Source organism: Eretmochelys imbricata, chromosome 2 (genome assembly GCF_965152235.1).
Source record: "Eretmochelys imbricata isolate rEreImb1 chromosome 2, rEreImb1.hap1, whole genome shotgun sequence".
NCBI lineage: Eukaryota > Metazoa > Chordata > Testudines > Cheloniidae > Eretmochelys > Eretmochelys imbricata.
In genome coordinates, this window is record NC_135573.1 from 39,707,469 (window position 1) to 39,722,956 (window position 15,488).

Consider the following 15,488-nt stretch of genomic DNA (forward strand, 5'->3'; position numbering starts at 1 on the left):
GCACCGAATAAAACTTCATCACAGAGACCTGGCTACATGACACAGCGACCCCTATGCTAGCCCACATCATGCCTCCTGGCTACTCAGTCCATCACAGACCTAGAGAGAACAAGAAGAGAGGTGGCATTGCATTCATCTTCTCTTCAAACACCAGATTGAAAAGAAGTGGCTCAGGTAAGCCAAATTAATTCAAAATAATTTATCTAACAATAGAAACCAGAGCCAAACCTAACAGATTCTATGCTCATTTATAGATCACCAAAGACTAAAGAGTTCATAAAGGAGCTCACTGACACCTTCTTGGAGAAATATGTCAGTCTTATCTCCTGGGAAATTTCAACATGCATGCTGCCAAGTCCACAGGTGCAGAATCTCCTCACTTGTCTCCATAGGACTTTCACAAGCCACCTCTGGTCCAACCCCACATCGCCAGTCACACCTTGGACCTGGTCTTCAGATTAGATATTAATATCGAGAACATCACAACCCAGCCACTGTTTTTGACAGACTATTACCTATTTAAGGCTTTCCCAGCTCCCAGTTGACAAGAAAGTCACATGACCCTGATTCAAACACAAAGACTCAGACTTAATCAAATTTCAAAGCATGCTGAAGCAGAACAACATTCCAAAACAGGACAAGATGTCAATGATCTGGTGAATAATTATCATCATACTCTAATCTCAGCCATGAACACTCTGGCTCCCATACAGTTCATTCCTTCCCTTCACCCACATATATCTCCTTGATTTTCTGATACTCTGCACCAGCTGAGACAGAGAAGTTGGAAACTCAAGCACCTATGGCGAAAAACGAAAGCTGAAACAAACAGGCTGGAGAATGTCAAAGATTATACTGAAGTTGTTTTACAGGCCAAGAAAAACTTTCTAGCAACCTCCACGGAATATGCCATATCCCACTCTAAGTAGCTATCCAAGGTGGTAAACAACTTCATCAGTCCCGAATGTCTATAGCCCATAACAGAAACCAGCACAAAGCACTGCAAAGTATTACTTCACTGAAAAGATCATGTGCATTTGGGAAGCTTTTTCAAACAGCATGGATCCACTCCATCAACCCAGGCAGCAAACAGCTTGCCTGCATTCCTAGATTTCAGTACATTCACTTACGAAGAAGGATTGGAAACTCTAAAAGGAGTCTCAACCCAAGATACGTGAATCCGACCCATGCCCTTCCTGGTTGGTAGAAAAGAGTCACAAGCAACTTGTGTTACTTGTGGCAAATACTAATGTCTCATTCAGGGAAAGACTATTCCCTTTCTCCTTCAAATATGCAATAGTGCAACTGGCAATGAAGAAATCAACCCTGAACATATGATTCTAGCTTATGACTGCTCAGTATTAAACCTTCCATTCCTAAGCAAGCTCAAACAAAAGCTAGCTACAAGCTCATCTAATTGACGAACTCAAGCCAGGACATGGGATAGAAACAACTTTTGTGGCATTGATGGAAGCTCTCTTGCTGTAAATGGAGAGAGGAAAGACTTTCATTCTCATCCTCATATCCTACCTAAGAGAAGCAATAGGGGCCCAGGCAACTGTGGTGAAAATGGTTTAAGTCCCTCCTAAAGAGACACACCCAATGAGCAGTGATGGGAAATGGAACCTCTACCACCAAACACCTCACTTGTGGAGTCCCACTAGATCAATTCTCTCTACGGACCTATCAACACCTACGTTCAGCCAATAGGTAAATTGGTAGGATGACACAGACTGAAGAGCCAGCAGTATACAGCTCTACCTACCACAAATGACCATACCATTACCACCAAGATAGTCCAGTAACTGGAAGAGCTGATTGAAGCTGAACCTGAACAAGACAGAGGTGTTGCTGGGGAAAAAGAGGAAAGCTCTTTGAAGGGTATGCAGCCAAAGTACACAACCATTATTGATCAATTCTCTATGTAGTTTAGGAATGATCCTGGGTCCCTGGGTCACATAGCAGCATCCACAAATAATGATCTCAACCACCTCCTGAGCTAGAAGATTCCATCCGACCCTGGAAGATGATGACCGGGCCTCAATTATATACACCTTCATCACCTCTCAGCTGGACTACAGCGATCCAATATACATGGGCAGGAAGCCAGTCGTCCTTACAAAACTCCAGTTGGTAAAGAACACTACAGCATATCTCCTCAACAACACAAGGTACCATAAGCACACAAAACCTGGCCTTCACTATCTATGGCTTCCCACAGAATATAGACTCAAGTTCAAGGCCTCAATCCTTATCTTCAAGTTGCTCCATGGCCTGGCCTCAGAATATCTAAACAATCATCTTTAAACTCTGGGATGAAGACTGTGTTTGACAACTCCACTGCTCAGGCACAATGGAATTACCATAAAGAGAGTGCTAGTCTATGCAGGAGGCAATGTTTCTTGGGACTGGCCTAAGACAGCTGACTGAACTCCTACAGGAGCCCATCACAAACTTCACCACCTTCTGCGCCTACTGCATGGCACACTTTTTCGACCCTGCCTTCTCACACACACATATAGCAGCACGTACATTTAAAAAACAAAAACAAAACAAAACACTACACAGCAATCACAATTCTCCCCCAGGGAAGAGGATAAAAGAAAATGAACTACATGTCACAGATCTTGGAGCTTGTCTAAACTACCTCTTAAGTCGATGTAAGCTATGTCATTCAGGGATGTGAAAAAATCACCCCCCCTGAGCAATATAACTTACATTGACTTAAAGAGGTGTCTTCACTATGCTATGTCAGCGGTAGACGCTCTCCCACCGACATAGCTTCCACCTCTCACTGAGGTGGAGTAATACGTCGACAGGAGAGTGCTCTCCCATCGACATAGCGCGACATCAGCGCAGCTGCATCAATGCAGCAACGCCAATGTAGTGCAGTAGCAAAGACAAGCCCTAGGTCATACTGCTCAATGCACTGCTGGAATTTGCTCAGATACTACAGTGATAAGGACAGTGTAAAAACCTGAATAGAATAGAATAAGAGCAGTGCAGAGCAGTAGTTAACTAATGACTAAGACCAAAATTAAGGTGAGCAAATTTTCAATGAAATGGATAGTAGCAACTATTTTGAGCATGACAAGGAAAGAACCAGAGAAGATGGAATTGTTGATACAAGGGATGATAGCTGATCTTATAAGGAAAAAAAAAAGGCTGGAAGTGGATTCAGAGTTGCAAACATATAAAGAATAGAAACAGACAACTGCCCTGAAGATAACAAGAGAATCAGATATATTTTCAATCTCCTAAAGCAGCAGTTCTCAAACTGTGGGTCAATGTCCTAAAATGGGGTCGCCAGGGCTGGCATTAGACTTGCTGAGGCCCAGGGCCAAAGCCCAAGCCCCGGGGCCCATGGACGAAGCCAAAGTTTAAGCCCCACTGCCTGGGGCCAAAGCCCAAGGGCTTCAACTCTGGGTGACGAACCTCGGGTTTTGGCTTTGGTCCCCCTCCCCAGGGTGGTGGGGCTCACGCAGGCTCAGGCTTCAAGTCCCCCACTCCTGGAGTCATATAGTCTTTTTTGTTGTCAGAAGGGGGTCACGGTGCAGTGAAGTTTGAGAACCCCTGTTATAAAGGAAGGACAAAGCAAATCTTACTACTTAAAATAATAATCTGGAACAAGGATAATGAGTCACTAGTTTCCTCAGAGATGCATGACAGGAAACTATGTCTCTGAACTCTAGGAAGAGAATGGACAGACAGTGGATTTCCTAGGTTTTTTTATAGAAGTCCAAGAAGCACTTTCTTCTCTCCATATGCCAGCAGATAGAATTGAGTTTATTGAAGTTATTTGTGTGCCACATTATGTGGGAGAAGGGGAACTGGTAGAAACTCAGATGAGAGCAAAGTGATCCAGAATCAAGAAATGGATAGTGTAATAGATATGAACTGACAATAGACTAATGAAACATGGTCATTAATAAAATCAAGGATCAAGAGAAAAGACTCACTAAGAAAACTGAACGCTACAGGAGATGCAAAGGATAAGGGTCAGGGAGAGGAGATACAAACTAATACAGAAATGTTGACTAATGGCAGGATCAGAAAAAGTAAGGGAGAGGTATTAAAGATGTATAGAGGTTAATGGTATGAAAATGTAAAAGATCATTACTATCTTTATGAGGTAAAGGAAGCTAGAAACAAGGTATCAGAGCGGCTGTCACCAGAGATATTGATAGTTAAGTGACTATTACAGTAGAAAAGGTCTATAGTCATGAAACCAGAGAAACTATGGCTGTAGAGCTGTTAAGTCAAGAACTTCCATGCTGAAGATGATGTAAGAACAGTAGTGATGTATTTGAAGTGTTAGTGTACACTGAAACGAAAACAAATCCAAATTTGCCAGTAACAGGCTTGCCTTTTATAAGTCTAGAAACAGAACTGTTCAAAATGAATGAAATGGGAAAAGATACTTCAAGAAAGATGAAGAGGTCAGAGCATGAATTCTGAGTCTCAGGCAAAGACACCAATTAGTCATCAAGGTGCTCGTGTAAGAATAGGCTGGACATTAAAAACAGCAGGTATAGTGGCAGAATAAGTGGAGGTGGTGGAGACCCAATGGGAAGCATCAATAGGGATATACATTACAATGTGCTGTGGCAATGCAGGTTGCTGTTGAAAACAGTCACTGGATGGGAAATGGGACAGGTGGAAGAACAACAGTGATTGGGAGAGGAGCCAGAGGGAATGAAAAGGTAACAAGTGGTATGGATTACATGTGAAAAGGTTGAGCAGTTATTTACCAACATTATTTAAAAGTAACCATTGTTCTCTCTTGGGAACTACTGGCTGTTTAAACAAGAAAACAAAACAAAAAACCATATAATACCTGAATCTGAACCTTCACTCCTAACCTTCTGTAGCCAGGGAGGCCACAATTTCACCACATCAAAAGATGTCTTTTATTTCTAATTTCAGTAGCATTCTAATCCACTCAAATTATCTTGTGCACATCTAAAAATTTGTTTTCAGTTAAAAATCACAGAATTCTCCCTAATAATTTAAATATGAATAGTTTAAGTTAAACTTAAAAACAGAGTGTTCTAATTTTAGTGGAAAAAAGATAAGAAATGTTTTTACTTATCCCCAAAATATTCTGTATCATTATGAGTAGTTAAAATAAACAGTACCTTTAGCATCTGGAGTGGCAGTTTCTTACACCAGAAGGATACTAACCTTTAATCCCTGAAACCATTAAAAGGATGTTGTAGGAATATTTTTAGACTCTTTTTTATCTGGTCAAAGCACTGGAAGTTGAGTTGTGTCCATACAAACCAATCATTTCACCAGCAGTTTTATATTTCTTTAAAGCCTCATATAAAAAGCACCTGCTTAAAGTGAGTAATGGAGTTTTATATTCATTGCACTTAGGAACAGCGTATGTAACCTATTCCGTTTTCCTCCCTTGTGGAATGTATTTCAGCTTATACTGCACAGCACATTACCGATGTGTATAAAGACTCTCTGATCAGCAATTTGGACTGCAGACAGCAACCTGCATGAGTACATTTTTTTCCCTAAATACAGTATCCACTTGATTCACCAAGACAAATTAAAACCATCCTTTACAAGACGGTGATCTCACTTTCACAGTGAATATATACAGCACATATATGTGTACATTATGTATATATGTAAAGTATAGTATCACACCTATAGAATACAAAAAAAATTTACCCTGCACAACTAAATGAAAAAAGACATGCTAGCAGCATAATAAAAAAAAAAGGGAAATAATTTTTATGTTCGGCTTCACTGTCTGAATAATGTCAACTCTCTTTAATTATGATTACTTGTTAATTCACAAGATGTGAAAAATCTCTCTGATTTGATATGGATTAAAAGAAAAATCCTCCGTGTATATTTAAAAAAATTAAACTACAAAGAAAATCATATATATTCTTCTAATATGACATAAAAGCAAGTTAGAAGACATGCTTTATTTCAAATAATTCCTCTCTCAAAGATTCAAAATACCTTATTACCTAAAATGTTTCAAAAATATGATGGATTTCAAGGACATTTTGGAATTTGCATTGCATAAAGAAAAACACTAAGTATAATAAAACACAAGCCTCTACAGTGCCTTAAATTTCTCAGCTATCAAGAAATGTCATATTCTACATTTCAATCTCAGCATAACTCTCCCTAAAGGATTATTCATTAATATATATTTATTAACATGTACATTTAAATTTATAAAACAGACATTCTAACAGTTCAGAGGTATTTATTCCACTGTAAGAATATCATCATTGGATTGCAATAAGTACTATATGCCTAACTTTACAGTAGGATGAACATATTACATTTTACTACAATGTACCTTTATAACATTTGACTGGAAAAGTTGTAATTTGTGAGAGGAAGAGTCCAAAATCAATTATACACATGTAGCAATTTTGTATCATTAACCAAAACTCAACAAGTATTAAATACTTTTTAGAAAGCAGGGAAAATATCTTAGCCTCAATTTCTTAAAAAATTATCATGCTAATTATGATTGTTTAGTATAAATAAAGTTGTTGATATATAATTCTGTGAAAATTGTTGAAAGCATCTGCAGAAAACTACTCTCTTCCTCATGGTAGAAAGTTAGGCTGTGGACCTTCTTCCATCTACAAATCTCTAAGCTGATAAACTTTGCCAGAACAAGTTGAACCAAGCATAGTATTACCTGTCAATATTAATCTACGTAACTACTTACTCACTAAACAGGAAGAAGGGGTATATTACATTAGCTTGATGAGTACCTCTTGAAAGACTGCTAAAGAAGTTGTGAGGTCAATGGAAGTTTATATAGATCATGAGAAGTGGAAGGATTAGACCTTCTGTGTTACTACACAGTACACCTAACACTCGCGATCAGGAAAGCAAGCATAAATTGGTATCTCTGGCAAATTTTTAAATGTCTACTGTAATTAGGTTACTGTTGTAGTTAATCTCTTTATAATACTTCCAAAATCTTTTGATGTTCTTAGTTTTTTAGTAAAGTAAAACTATAAATCTAGCAAGTAATATCTTGTAACATTTGAAGCACTGGAATGACAAAGTTCAAATGAAATCCTTATACGTCTTTGCAGCATGTCAGCAAAAATCTGCAGAAGTATTCTGGTAGAACTTCTGACACAACAAATGCAAATTCTAACAATCTGTAAACTGGGAAACATACATTTTTCTTGCTTTTCTTTTTACCACTGAAAAGACACCAAAATTTTAATGTAAAGATTTAGTACTATGAACTTATGCTTCATCCACATTATTTCTTTTGGCAATTAGAAATCTTTACTATAATGTTAAATGTGTACTGACATATCTTTATATCTTACAAAGCATTATTTTATAACTTTGCTTAATTTGTAAGGAGGCAGCCTATATGAATGCCAGTTCTATCCTTTTCTACAGAAGGATACAAACTTATTTGTGATCTGTTTTTCTCTTTCAACTTATCTCTAGTTTCTCTGTAGATTTATAATGTTCATTGTTTCCAATTTTAACACATCACCTAATGGCAGAAAGGAAAACATGTTAACCTTGGAATTATTTGCAGTTGTAGAAATCCCTTTCGTCTGGCTTATGCAAGGCCTGCAATCTGTTTTAAACACAGATTGTCTGTCTTTCGTCTGACAGCCACCAAGCTGCACAAATTACTTTCTGCCTGTTCACCTGTTTGCAGCTGCGTCTGTAAGCTAAGGATTCTGTAGTTTGACTTGAACAACCGCTCCAGGATTGATGACATGTGCTGCTGATAAACTGAGCAATTTGAAGAAATTACTGGCTAAAGTTATGGAAAGACATCTGTGCACGAGCTGAGAACTAGAAGCCTTCAATTGTGTGTTTGCAACCTGCAGTGGCGGCAGCACTGTTTGAAGTGATATCCTTCTATAAGAGAGCTGGCCTTGACACTAAATAACCAGGCCATCTTTGCAACATAATCTCTCACATGAGTAATAAAGAGTTTGGTCCTTCTGGTCTTATAATTTTGGTTTAGTGATTTCTTTGAAAAGTACTTTGTAAATAAGGGTATATAACAATAATTAAGATTTCTTAAATCCCATATAGCAGAAGTAATCTCTTTTGAAGTTTTTGTCTTCCAGTTTGAGTTGTGCTTCTCAATTGTTTCTCAGTTTTCTCTATCGTATAGCTCTGCTCTCAGCAGTTATAATATCTAGTACAAAGCTTCCTTTGAGCTGGACCGTCATAAGAGCACGTCATCTCTTCAGCTAAACTCTGCCCTAAAATCCCTGAGACGTGTTCTAAACTCTCTAAATTAAAAACAAAATGCTATATTTCTGAATCAGGATAAGGTTTGTCACTTACTGTCTATGTCTGCTGACAAATTTAACAATATTTTTGTTAAATATCCTTTTTCACAACACAAAAGGTAAAAATCATATTCTAGGTCATGTTATATAAACAGAAAACATTGTTTACTTAGGCAGGAAATATGCTAGCCAGCTTACCCTCTATAAATATTGTTTTATAGTTATAATAAATATGGTCTGATGCCATGCTTTTATATGATCTAAACACAGATCCTGCAAACACTTGCACACATGCCTAACTTTGGGGGCACTACTCATTCAAACATTAAAACATGCACTTAAGACTTTGCAGGATCAGTGTCTTAGCCTCATTTGTCCGTTTTATATGCTATTTATCTACTTCTGTCCCATTTACGACAAAAAGGTGAGCACTGACAACAAAATGTCTAAGTTGTACATCTGCCTTTGGGGAAAAAAAATTTCTAAGATCTGTGGATAAAATTCAATCTAGTATACACAGATGTACCTCCCATTTTTAATAGGACCTGTGCCCATTTCACCACGGTGTATTTATTTGTACACGTCTAGATAAATGTGTTTCAAATGTATAATTTGACAGAAGGACACCCAAAAGCAAAACTTTGCATGTATTCAAACAGTCAGTGGTTTGGAATAAATAGCAATTTTTCAAAAATACAAGCATAAAAAGAATTTGATATGTCATAGACAAAACAGTATATTTTGGGGATAGAGGGAAACAAAACTGAAACTGAAGTCAGTGTGTGGGTGTTCAGAAGTATGAGAATGTATTAGAAACACAGAGACTCAAACTATATGCCTCGATAAAAATTACTACTTTTTATATGTTTTAAAGCATTAAAAATAAATGCTACATGGAAAAACAGATTATAAATTCATCATTTCATCTATCTTTTCTTTACTATTGGCCCCAATCCTGTTCTTACCAAAAGCATGGTCACTGACTTCAGTGGTAACAGAATAGAGCCCTAAATCTGTACTACCTTTTATTTATTTTAGCAAATAAATGAACTTTGCTATTTCTACTTCCCACACATTTGGAAAAATTCTTACATTTAAAAAAAGTATTTCTTTACAATGCTAAAAATGTTCAATCTCTGTGTTTTATTTGATAAAAATTTCAGTCTGCTATAAATTAAACACACTTGAAAATAGGAAGGCAAAGCTTTCAAGTTAAGTAGCTGTATAAATTTGGCTTTAACATTTCAGAACCCATAAACTGGATTCAACACAGAGCTAAACCGATCTACAGGAAAAAAGGATATTCAGCATACTGTATGCACACACAATAAATCAAGTCATTATTTATACTCAAGTGTACATCACTAATAAGAAAACCCTTAAGATTCTATAGTACAACACATACGTAAATAAATGCAGTCAGTTTGCTTGAACTCACAATATGAATAGAAAGTATTTTTAATGTCAGCTTTTATTTTAAAAGAGCTAAGTCGTGAGAACATTCTTATGTACCACTTCATAACTCTGACACCAAGTATGTATAAAAAGATTAGCCTTTATTTGGTATAAAATCAGTTGGCAGTTTTACATCTGTGCAATGCAACATAAATACCCCAGCTGGCATCTCAAGCTCACACACATATGGACTTCAAAACAGAAACTTCCTTATTTGCAGCACTGCCAGGGTAATTTTGTATACTCTGCATACTACAGCTATTTGTCAGGCCCCTGCAGGTGTGCACTGCACATAAACACACAGCTGTAGTCTAGCAAGCCAAGTGTTCCATCAAACACATAAAGGGAGACCTCAGCAGCTGGATTAGTCATCCCTGCAACAGGTCCAGAGAGAACAATATGGGTTAGTATTTTTTGGAAAAGCATGGATGGTAAATTTATGATTGTGCTGGCCTTACCAAATAACTGCTGGATTGTGTCATTTTAATGCAATGTCTACTTATTAAAGTTTTTGTTAGAATGGCTGGAACAGACTGAATATTTTTTAGTTTTTAATATAAACAATAAGGTAGTTTATGTATAAAATAGTTTATTATGTGCAAAATGTTAAAAGGTTTTCATAGTAGTGGTTGGTTTTTGACAGATGTTACAATTATTTGCATTGGCAATAACAGACAAATCACTGGAATCAATTACAGTTAGTATATCATAAAACTTCCTGCTAGTTATATATTATATTTTGTCACATTTATTGTAATTACATAACATTTTTCTATCTGTATTTGTTTAGCTCCAAGATGAACTGCTTAACTCAGGTGAATTCTCTATGATATGTATACCTGATGAAAAGGACAGTATAGAGTAAATCTGCTTTATCTTTTATAATTCTGATAATCTTGTTTATTTTTAATAGTATCATGTCAGCATTAAAATGTAATAGGAGAGATTTCTCCTGTCAAAACCACATTTGGAAGACACATGCTTAGCTCTTCTCAGTCACATAAGTGTTAAAATAACTTTATTGATGTAGAGAAAACAATATCTTAAAGAATTATTTTGATCAAGTCTCTACTAAAAAACCTGGTGATATTTTAATAAGTTAAAGGCAATAGAGTAAAGGAAAACAATCAACTGAACAGCTAATGACTTTGTGCAAACTTCCAGCATACTTCTCCACAATGTTCAAACTACAGAATCTGTCGTAGGTAAATTCACTGATTTGTAAGGATGACAAAATGCAAAAGCTATCTACAAACCTGAGCAGATACTAAATCTTAGTTTTCCATTAATAAATGAAACACATATCCTTTAATGTTATTTGTCAATGGTGCTTACGTTGAAATAGTAGGGAATTCGCACAAAAATAAAATACCTTACCAGTAAGCAGAATTTTCTAAAAGCAGCAGAGTTACACTAATTTTAGTAACAATGTCTGCCAATTTGGGGGGGGGGGGGGGAGAGGCAGGGGAATTCAGCACATAAGACTTTTACTATGAGACAGTTATTAGGCCAGTTATGCACATGTTTGGAGGAGTGGACTCCCACATTTTCTTCCAGAAGAGACCAGTTTTTGACAGCATACATAGACAATGTAACATAGACCCCATTTCAAAACTCTTTGCCAGGTTCTCCAGCTGAGGAAGCCATTTCATGACTGGCAGCTCCCATTGGCCTGGAACAGCGAACCACAGCCACTGGGAGCCTCGATCGACTGAACCTGCGGACATGACAGGTAAACAAAGCAGCCCAGCCCGCCAGGGGCTTTCCCTGCACAAGCGGCGGAACAGGTTTGGGAACCACTGGTCTAGCTTCAGCTTCCAACTACTGGATGGTGTTATGTCTTTGTCTGCTGGACTGAAGAGCCCATTATAAAATATTTGTTCCCCATGTAGATACTTAGACACTATGATCAAATCATCCCTTAACTTCTCTTTATTAAAATAAATAGATGGAGCTCTTATCACCATAAGACATTGAACTCCAATCATTATCATGGTTCTTCTCTGAACTCTCTCCAATTTATCAACATCCTTCTTGAACTTGCAAAGACCAGAACTGGACAAGGTATTCAAACACCAAATATATAGGTAAAATAACCTCTCTACTCTTACTCAAGATTCCTATTTATGCCTGCAAGGAACACATTAACTCTTTCACCCACAGTGTCATACTAAGAGCTCATGGTCAGCTGATTATCCACCATTATCCCCAAATCCTTTTTAGAGTCACTGAATCCCAGGATAGAGTCCTCCATCTTCTATGTATGGCCTACTGTCTTTGTTCCTAGAACACCACATTTATATTTAGCTATATTAAAACACATATTGTGTGTTTGCACCCACCTTACCAAACAATCAAGATTCTTCTGTATCAGCAACCTGACCTCTTCATTTTTTACCACTCCCCCAATCTTTGTATTGCTTGTAAACTTTACCAGTGATGATTTTATGTTTTCTTTCAGGTCAATGATAAAAATTTTAAGCAGAGTACTCCAGAAACAGACCACTGCGGAATCCCTCTAGAAACACACCCACTTGATTACAATACCCCATTTATTTGTCAGCAAGCTAAAGAAGTATGGGCTGGATGAATGGACTATAAGGTGGGTAGAAAGTTGGCTAGATTGTCGGGCTCAACGGGTAGTGATCAACGGCTCCATGTCTAGTTGGCAGCCGGTGTCAAGTGGAGTGCCCCAGGGGTCGGTCCTGGGGCCGGTTTTGTTCAATATCTTCATAAATGATCTGGAGGATGGTGTGGATTGCACTCTCAGCAAATTTGCGGATGATACTAAACTGGGAGGAGTGATAGATACGCTGGAGGGCAGGGATAGGATACAGAGGGACCTAGACAAATTGGAGGATTGGGCCAAAAGAAATCTGATGAGGTTCAATAAGGATAAGTGCAAGCTCCTGCACTTAGGACGGAAGAACCCAATGCACAGCTACAGACTAGGGACCGAATGGCTAGGCAGCAGTTCTGCGGAAAAGGACCTAGGGGTTACAGTGGACGAGAAGCTGGATATGAGTCAGCAGTGTGCCCTTGTTGCCAAGAAGGCCAATGGCATTTTGGGATGTATAAGTAGGGGTATAGCAAGCAGAGCGAGGGACGTGATCGTCCCCCTCTATTCAACATTAGTGAGGCCTCATCTGGAGTACTGTGTCCAGTTTTAGGCCCCACACTACAAGAAGGATGTGGATAAATTGGAAAGAGTCCAGCGAAGGGCAACAAAAATGATTAGGGGTCTGGAACACATGAGTTATGAGGAGAGGCTGAGGTAACTGGGATTGTTTAGTCTGCAGAAGAGAAGAATGAGGGGGGATTTGATAGCTGCTTTCAACTACCTGAGAGGTGGTCCCAGAGAGGATGGTTCTAGACTAATCTCAGTGGTAGAAGAGGACAGGACAAGGAGTAACGGTCTCAAGTTGCAGTGGGGGAGATTTAGGTTGGATATTAGGAAAAACTTTTTCACTAGGAGGGTGGTGAAACACTGGAATGCATTACCTAGGGAGGTGGTAGAATCTCCTTCCTTAGAAGTTTTTAAGGTCAGGCTTGACAAAGCCCTGGCTGGGATGATTTAATTGGGGACTGGTCCTGCTTTGAGCAGGGGGTTGGACTAGATGACCTCCTGAGGTCCCTTCCAACCCTGATATTCTATGATTCTATGATCATTATATTTTGAGACCTATCACTTAACCAATTTTAATCCATTTAATATATGCCATGTTAATTTTTAAAACTAGGGCTGTCAAGTGATTAAAAAAATTAATCGTGATTAATCGCACTGTTAAACAATAATAGAACAAATATTTCAAATTAAATATTTTTGGATGTTTTCTACATTTTCAAATATATTGATTTCAGTTACAACACAGAATATAAAGTGTACTTTGCTCACTTTCTATTTATTTTAATACAAATATTTGCACTGTAAAAAACAAAAGAAATAGTATATTTCAATTCACCTAATACAAGTACTGTAGTGCAAGCTCTTTATCATGAAAGTTGAACTTACAAATGTTGAATTATGTAAAAAAACCCCTACATTCAAAAATAAAACAATGTAAAACTTTATTGCCTACAAGTCCACTCAGTCCTACTTCTGCCAATTGCTCAGACAAACAAGCTTGGTTACATCTGCAGGAGATAATAGTGTCCGCTTCTTGTTTACAATGTCACCTGGAAGTGAGAACAGGCATTTGCATGGCACTTTTGTAACCAGCGTAAAAAGATATTAACATACGATATGTCCCTTCATGCTTCAACCACCATTCCAGAGGTTATGCATCCATGCTGATGACTGGTTCTGCTCGATAACAATCCAAAGCAGAGCGGACCGATGCACGTTCATTTTTATCATTTGGCTCAGCTGCCACCAGCAGAAGGTTGATTTTTTTTTTTTTGGGTGGTTTGTCTTCTGTAGTTTCCGCACTGGAGTGTTGCTCTTTTAAGACTTCTGAAAGCATGCTCCACACCTCGCCCCTCTCAGATTTTGAAGGGCCTTGGGTCCAGTGCTGTAGCTATCTTTAGAAATCTTACATTGGTACCTTCTTTGCATTTTGTCAGATCTGCAGTGAAAGTGTTCTTAAAATGAACAACATTTGCTGGGTCATCATCCAAGACTGCTATAACATGAAATATATGGCAGAATGTGCGGAAAACAGACAGGGAACATACAATTCTCCTCCAAGGAGTTAAGTCACAAATTTAATTAATGCACTATTTTTTTTTAGCGAACATCATCAGCATGGACACGCGTCCTCTGGAATGATGACTGAAGCATGAAGGGGCATATGAATGTTTAGCATATCTGGCATGTAAATACCTTGCAACACCGGCTACAGAAGTGCCATATGAATGCCTGTTCTCAATTTCAGGTGACACTGTCAATAAGAAGCAGGCAGCAGGATCTCCCATAAATGTAAACCAACTTGTTAGTCTTAGTGATTGGTTGAACAAGAAGTAGGACTGAGTGGACTTGAAGGTGCTAAAGTTTTACATTGTTTTGTTTTTGAGTGTAGTTATGTAACAAAAAAATCTACATTTGTAAGTTACAATTTCATGATCAAGACTGCACTACAGTACTTGTATGAGGTGATTTGAAAAATACTATTTCTTTTGTTTATCATTTTTAAAGTGCAAATATTTGTAATAAAAAATAATATAAAGTGAGCACTGTACACTGTGTATTCTGTGTTGTAATAGCAATCAATATATTTGAAAATGTACAAAAACATCCAAAAATATTTAATAAATTTCAATTGGTATTCTATTGTTTAACAGTGCAATTAATCTCGATTAATTTTTTTAATTGCAGTTAATATTTTTGAGTTAATCGCATGAGTTAACTGCGATTATAGAATCATAGAATATCAGGATTGGAAGAGACCTCAGGAGGTCATCTAATCCAACCCCCTGCTCAAAGCAGGACCAATCCCCAATTTTTGCCCCAGATCCCAAATGGCCCCCTCAAGGATTGAACTCACAACCCTGGGTTTAGCAGGCCAATGCTCAAACCACTGAGCTATCCCTCCTCCCCAGTAGGATTAATAGGATTAATCGACAACCCTATTATTAACACTATATTTCAAGCAGGAAGTCTAGAAGACAATCTATGGGTGTGATCTATAACCAGTGAGCAATTAAGGGGGATAAGGACATTGCAGAGAAGCTGACTGATGCTTTGGATCAATCTTCATCCTGTAAGATCAAGCCAACATACTTACCCTGCCCCCACTCTTTTCAGATAAATTAAGGTGAGAT

The 15,488-nt window shown here is 37.9% G+C and overlaps 1 protein-coding gene across 13 annotated transcripts in view; it reads right to left on the bottom strand.

Moving 5' to 3' along the window:
- The window catches only part of VPS13B (vacuolar protein sorting 13 homolog B), a 931,639-nt gene that overhangs the window by 603,701 nt on the left and 312,450 nt on the right, over nucleotides 1-15,488 (bottom strand). Inside the window, exon 18 of one of the 13 annotated variants that reach the window (XM_077809946.1) lies at nucleotides 9,502-10,102. The exons of the other annotated variants lie outside the window; for them this stretch is intronic. Coding sequence (XP_077666072.1) covers nucleotides 9,987-10,102 — 116 coding nt within the window. The 3' untranslated portion in view covers nucleotides 9,502-9,986. Of the gene's footprint in view, nucleotides 1-9,501; nucleotides 10,103-15,488 lie in introns of those variants that run through there. 13 annotated transcript variants of the gene reach the window in all.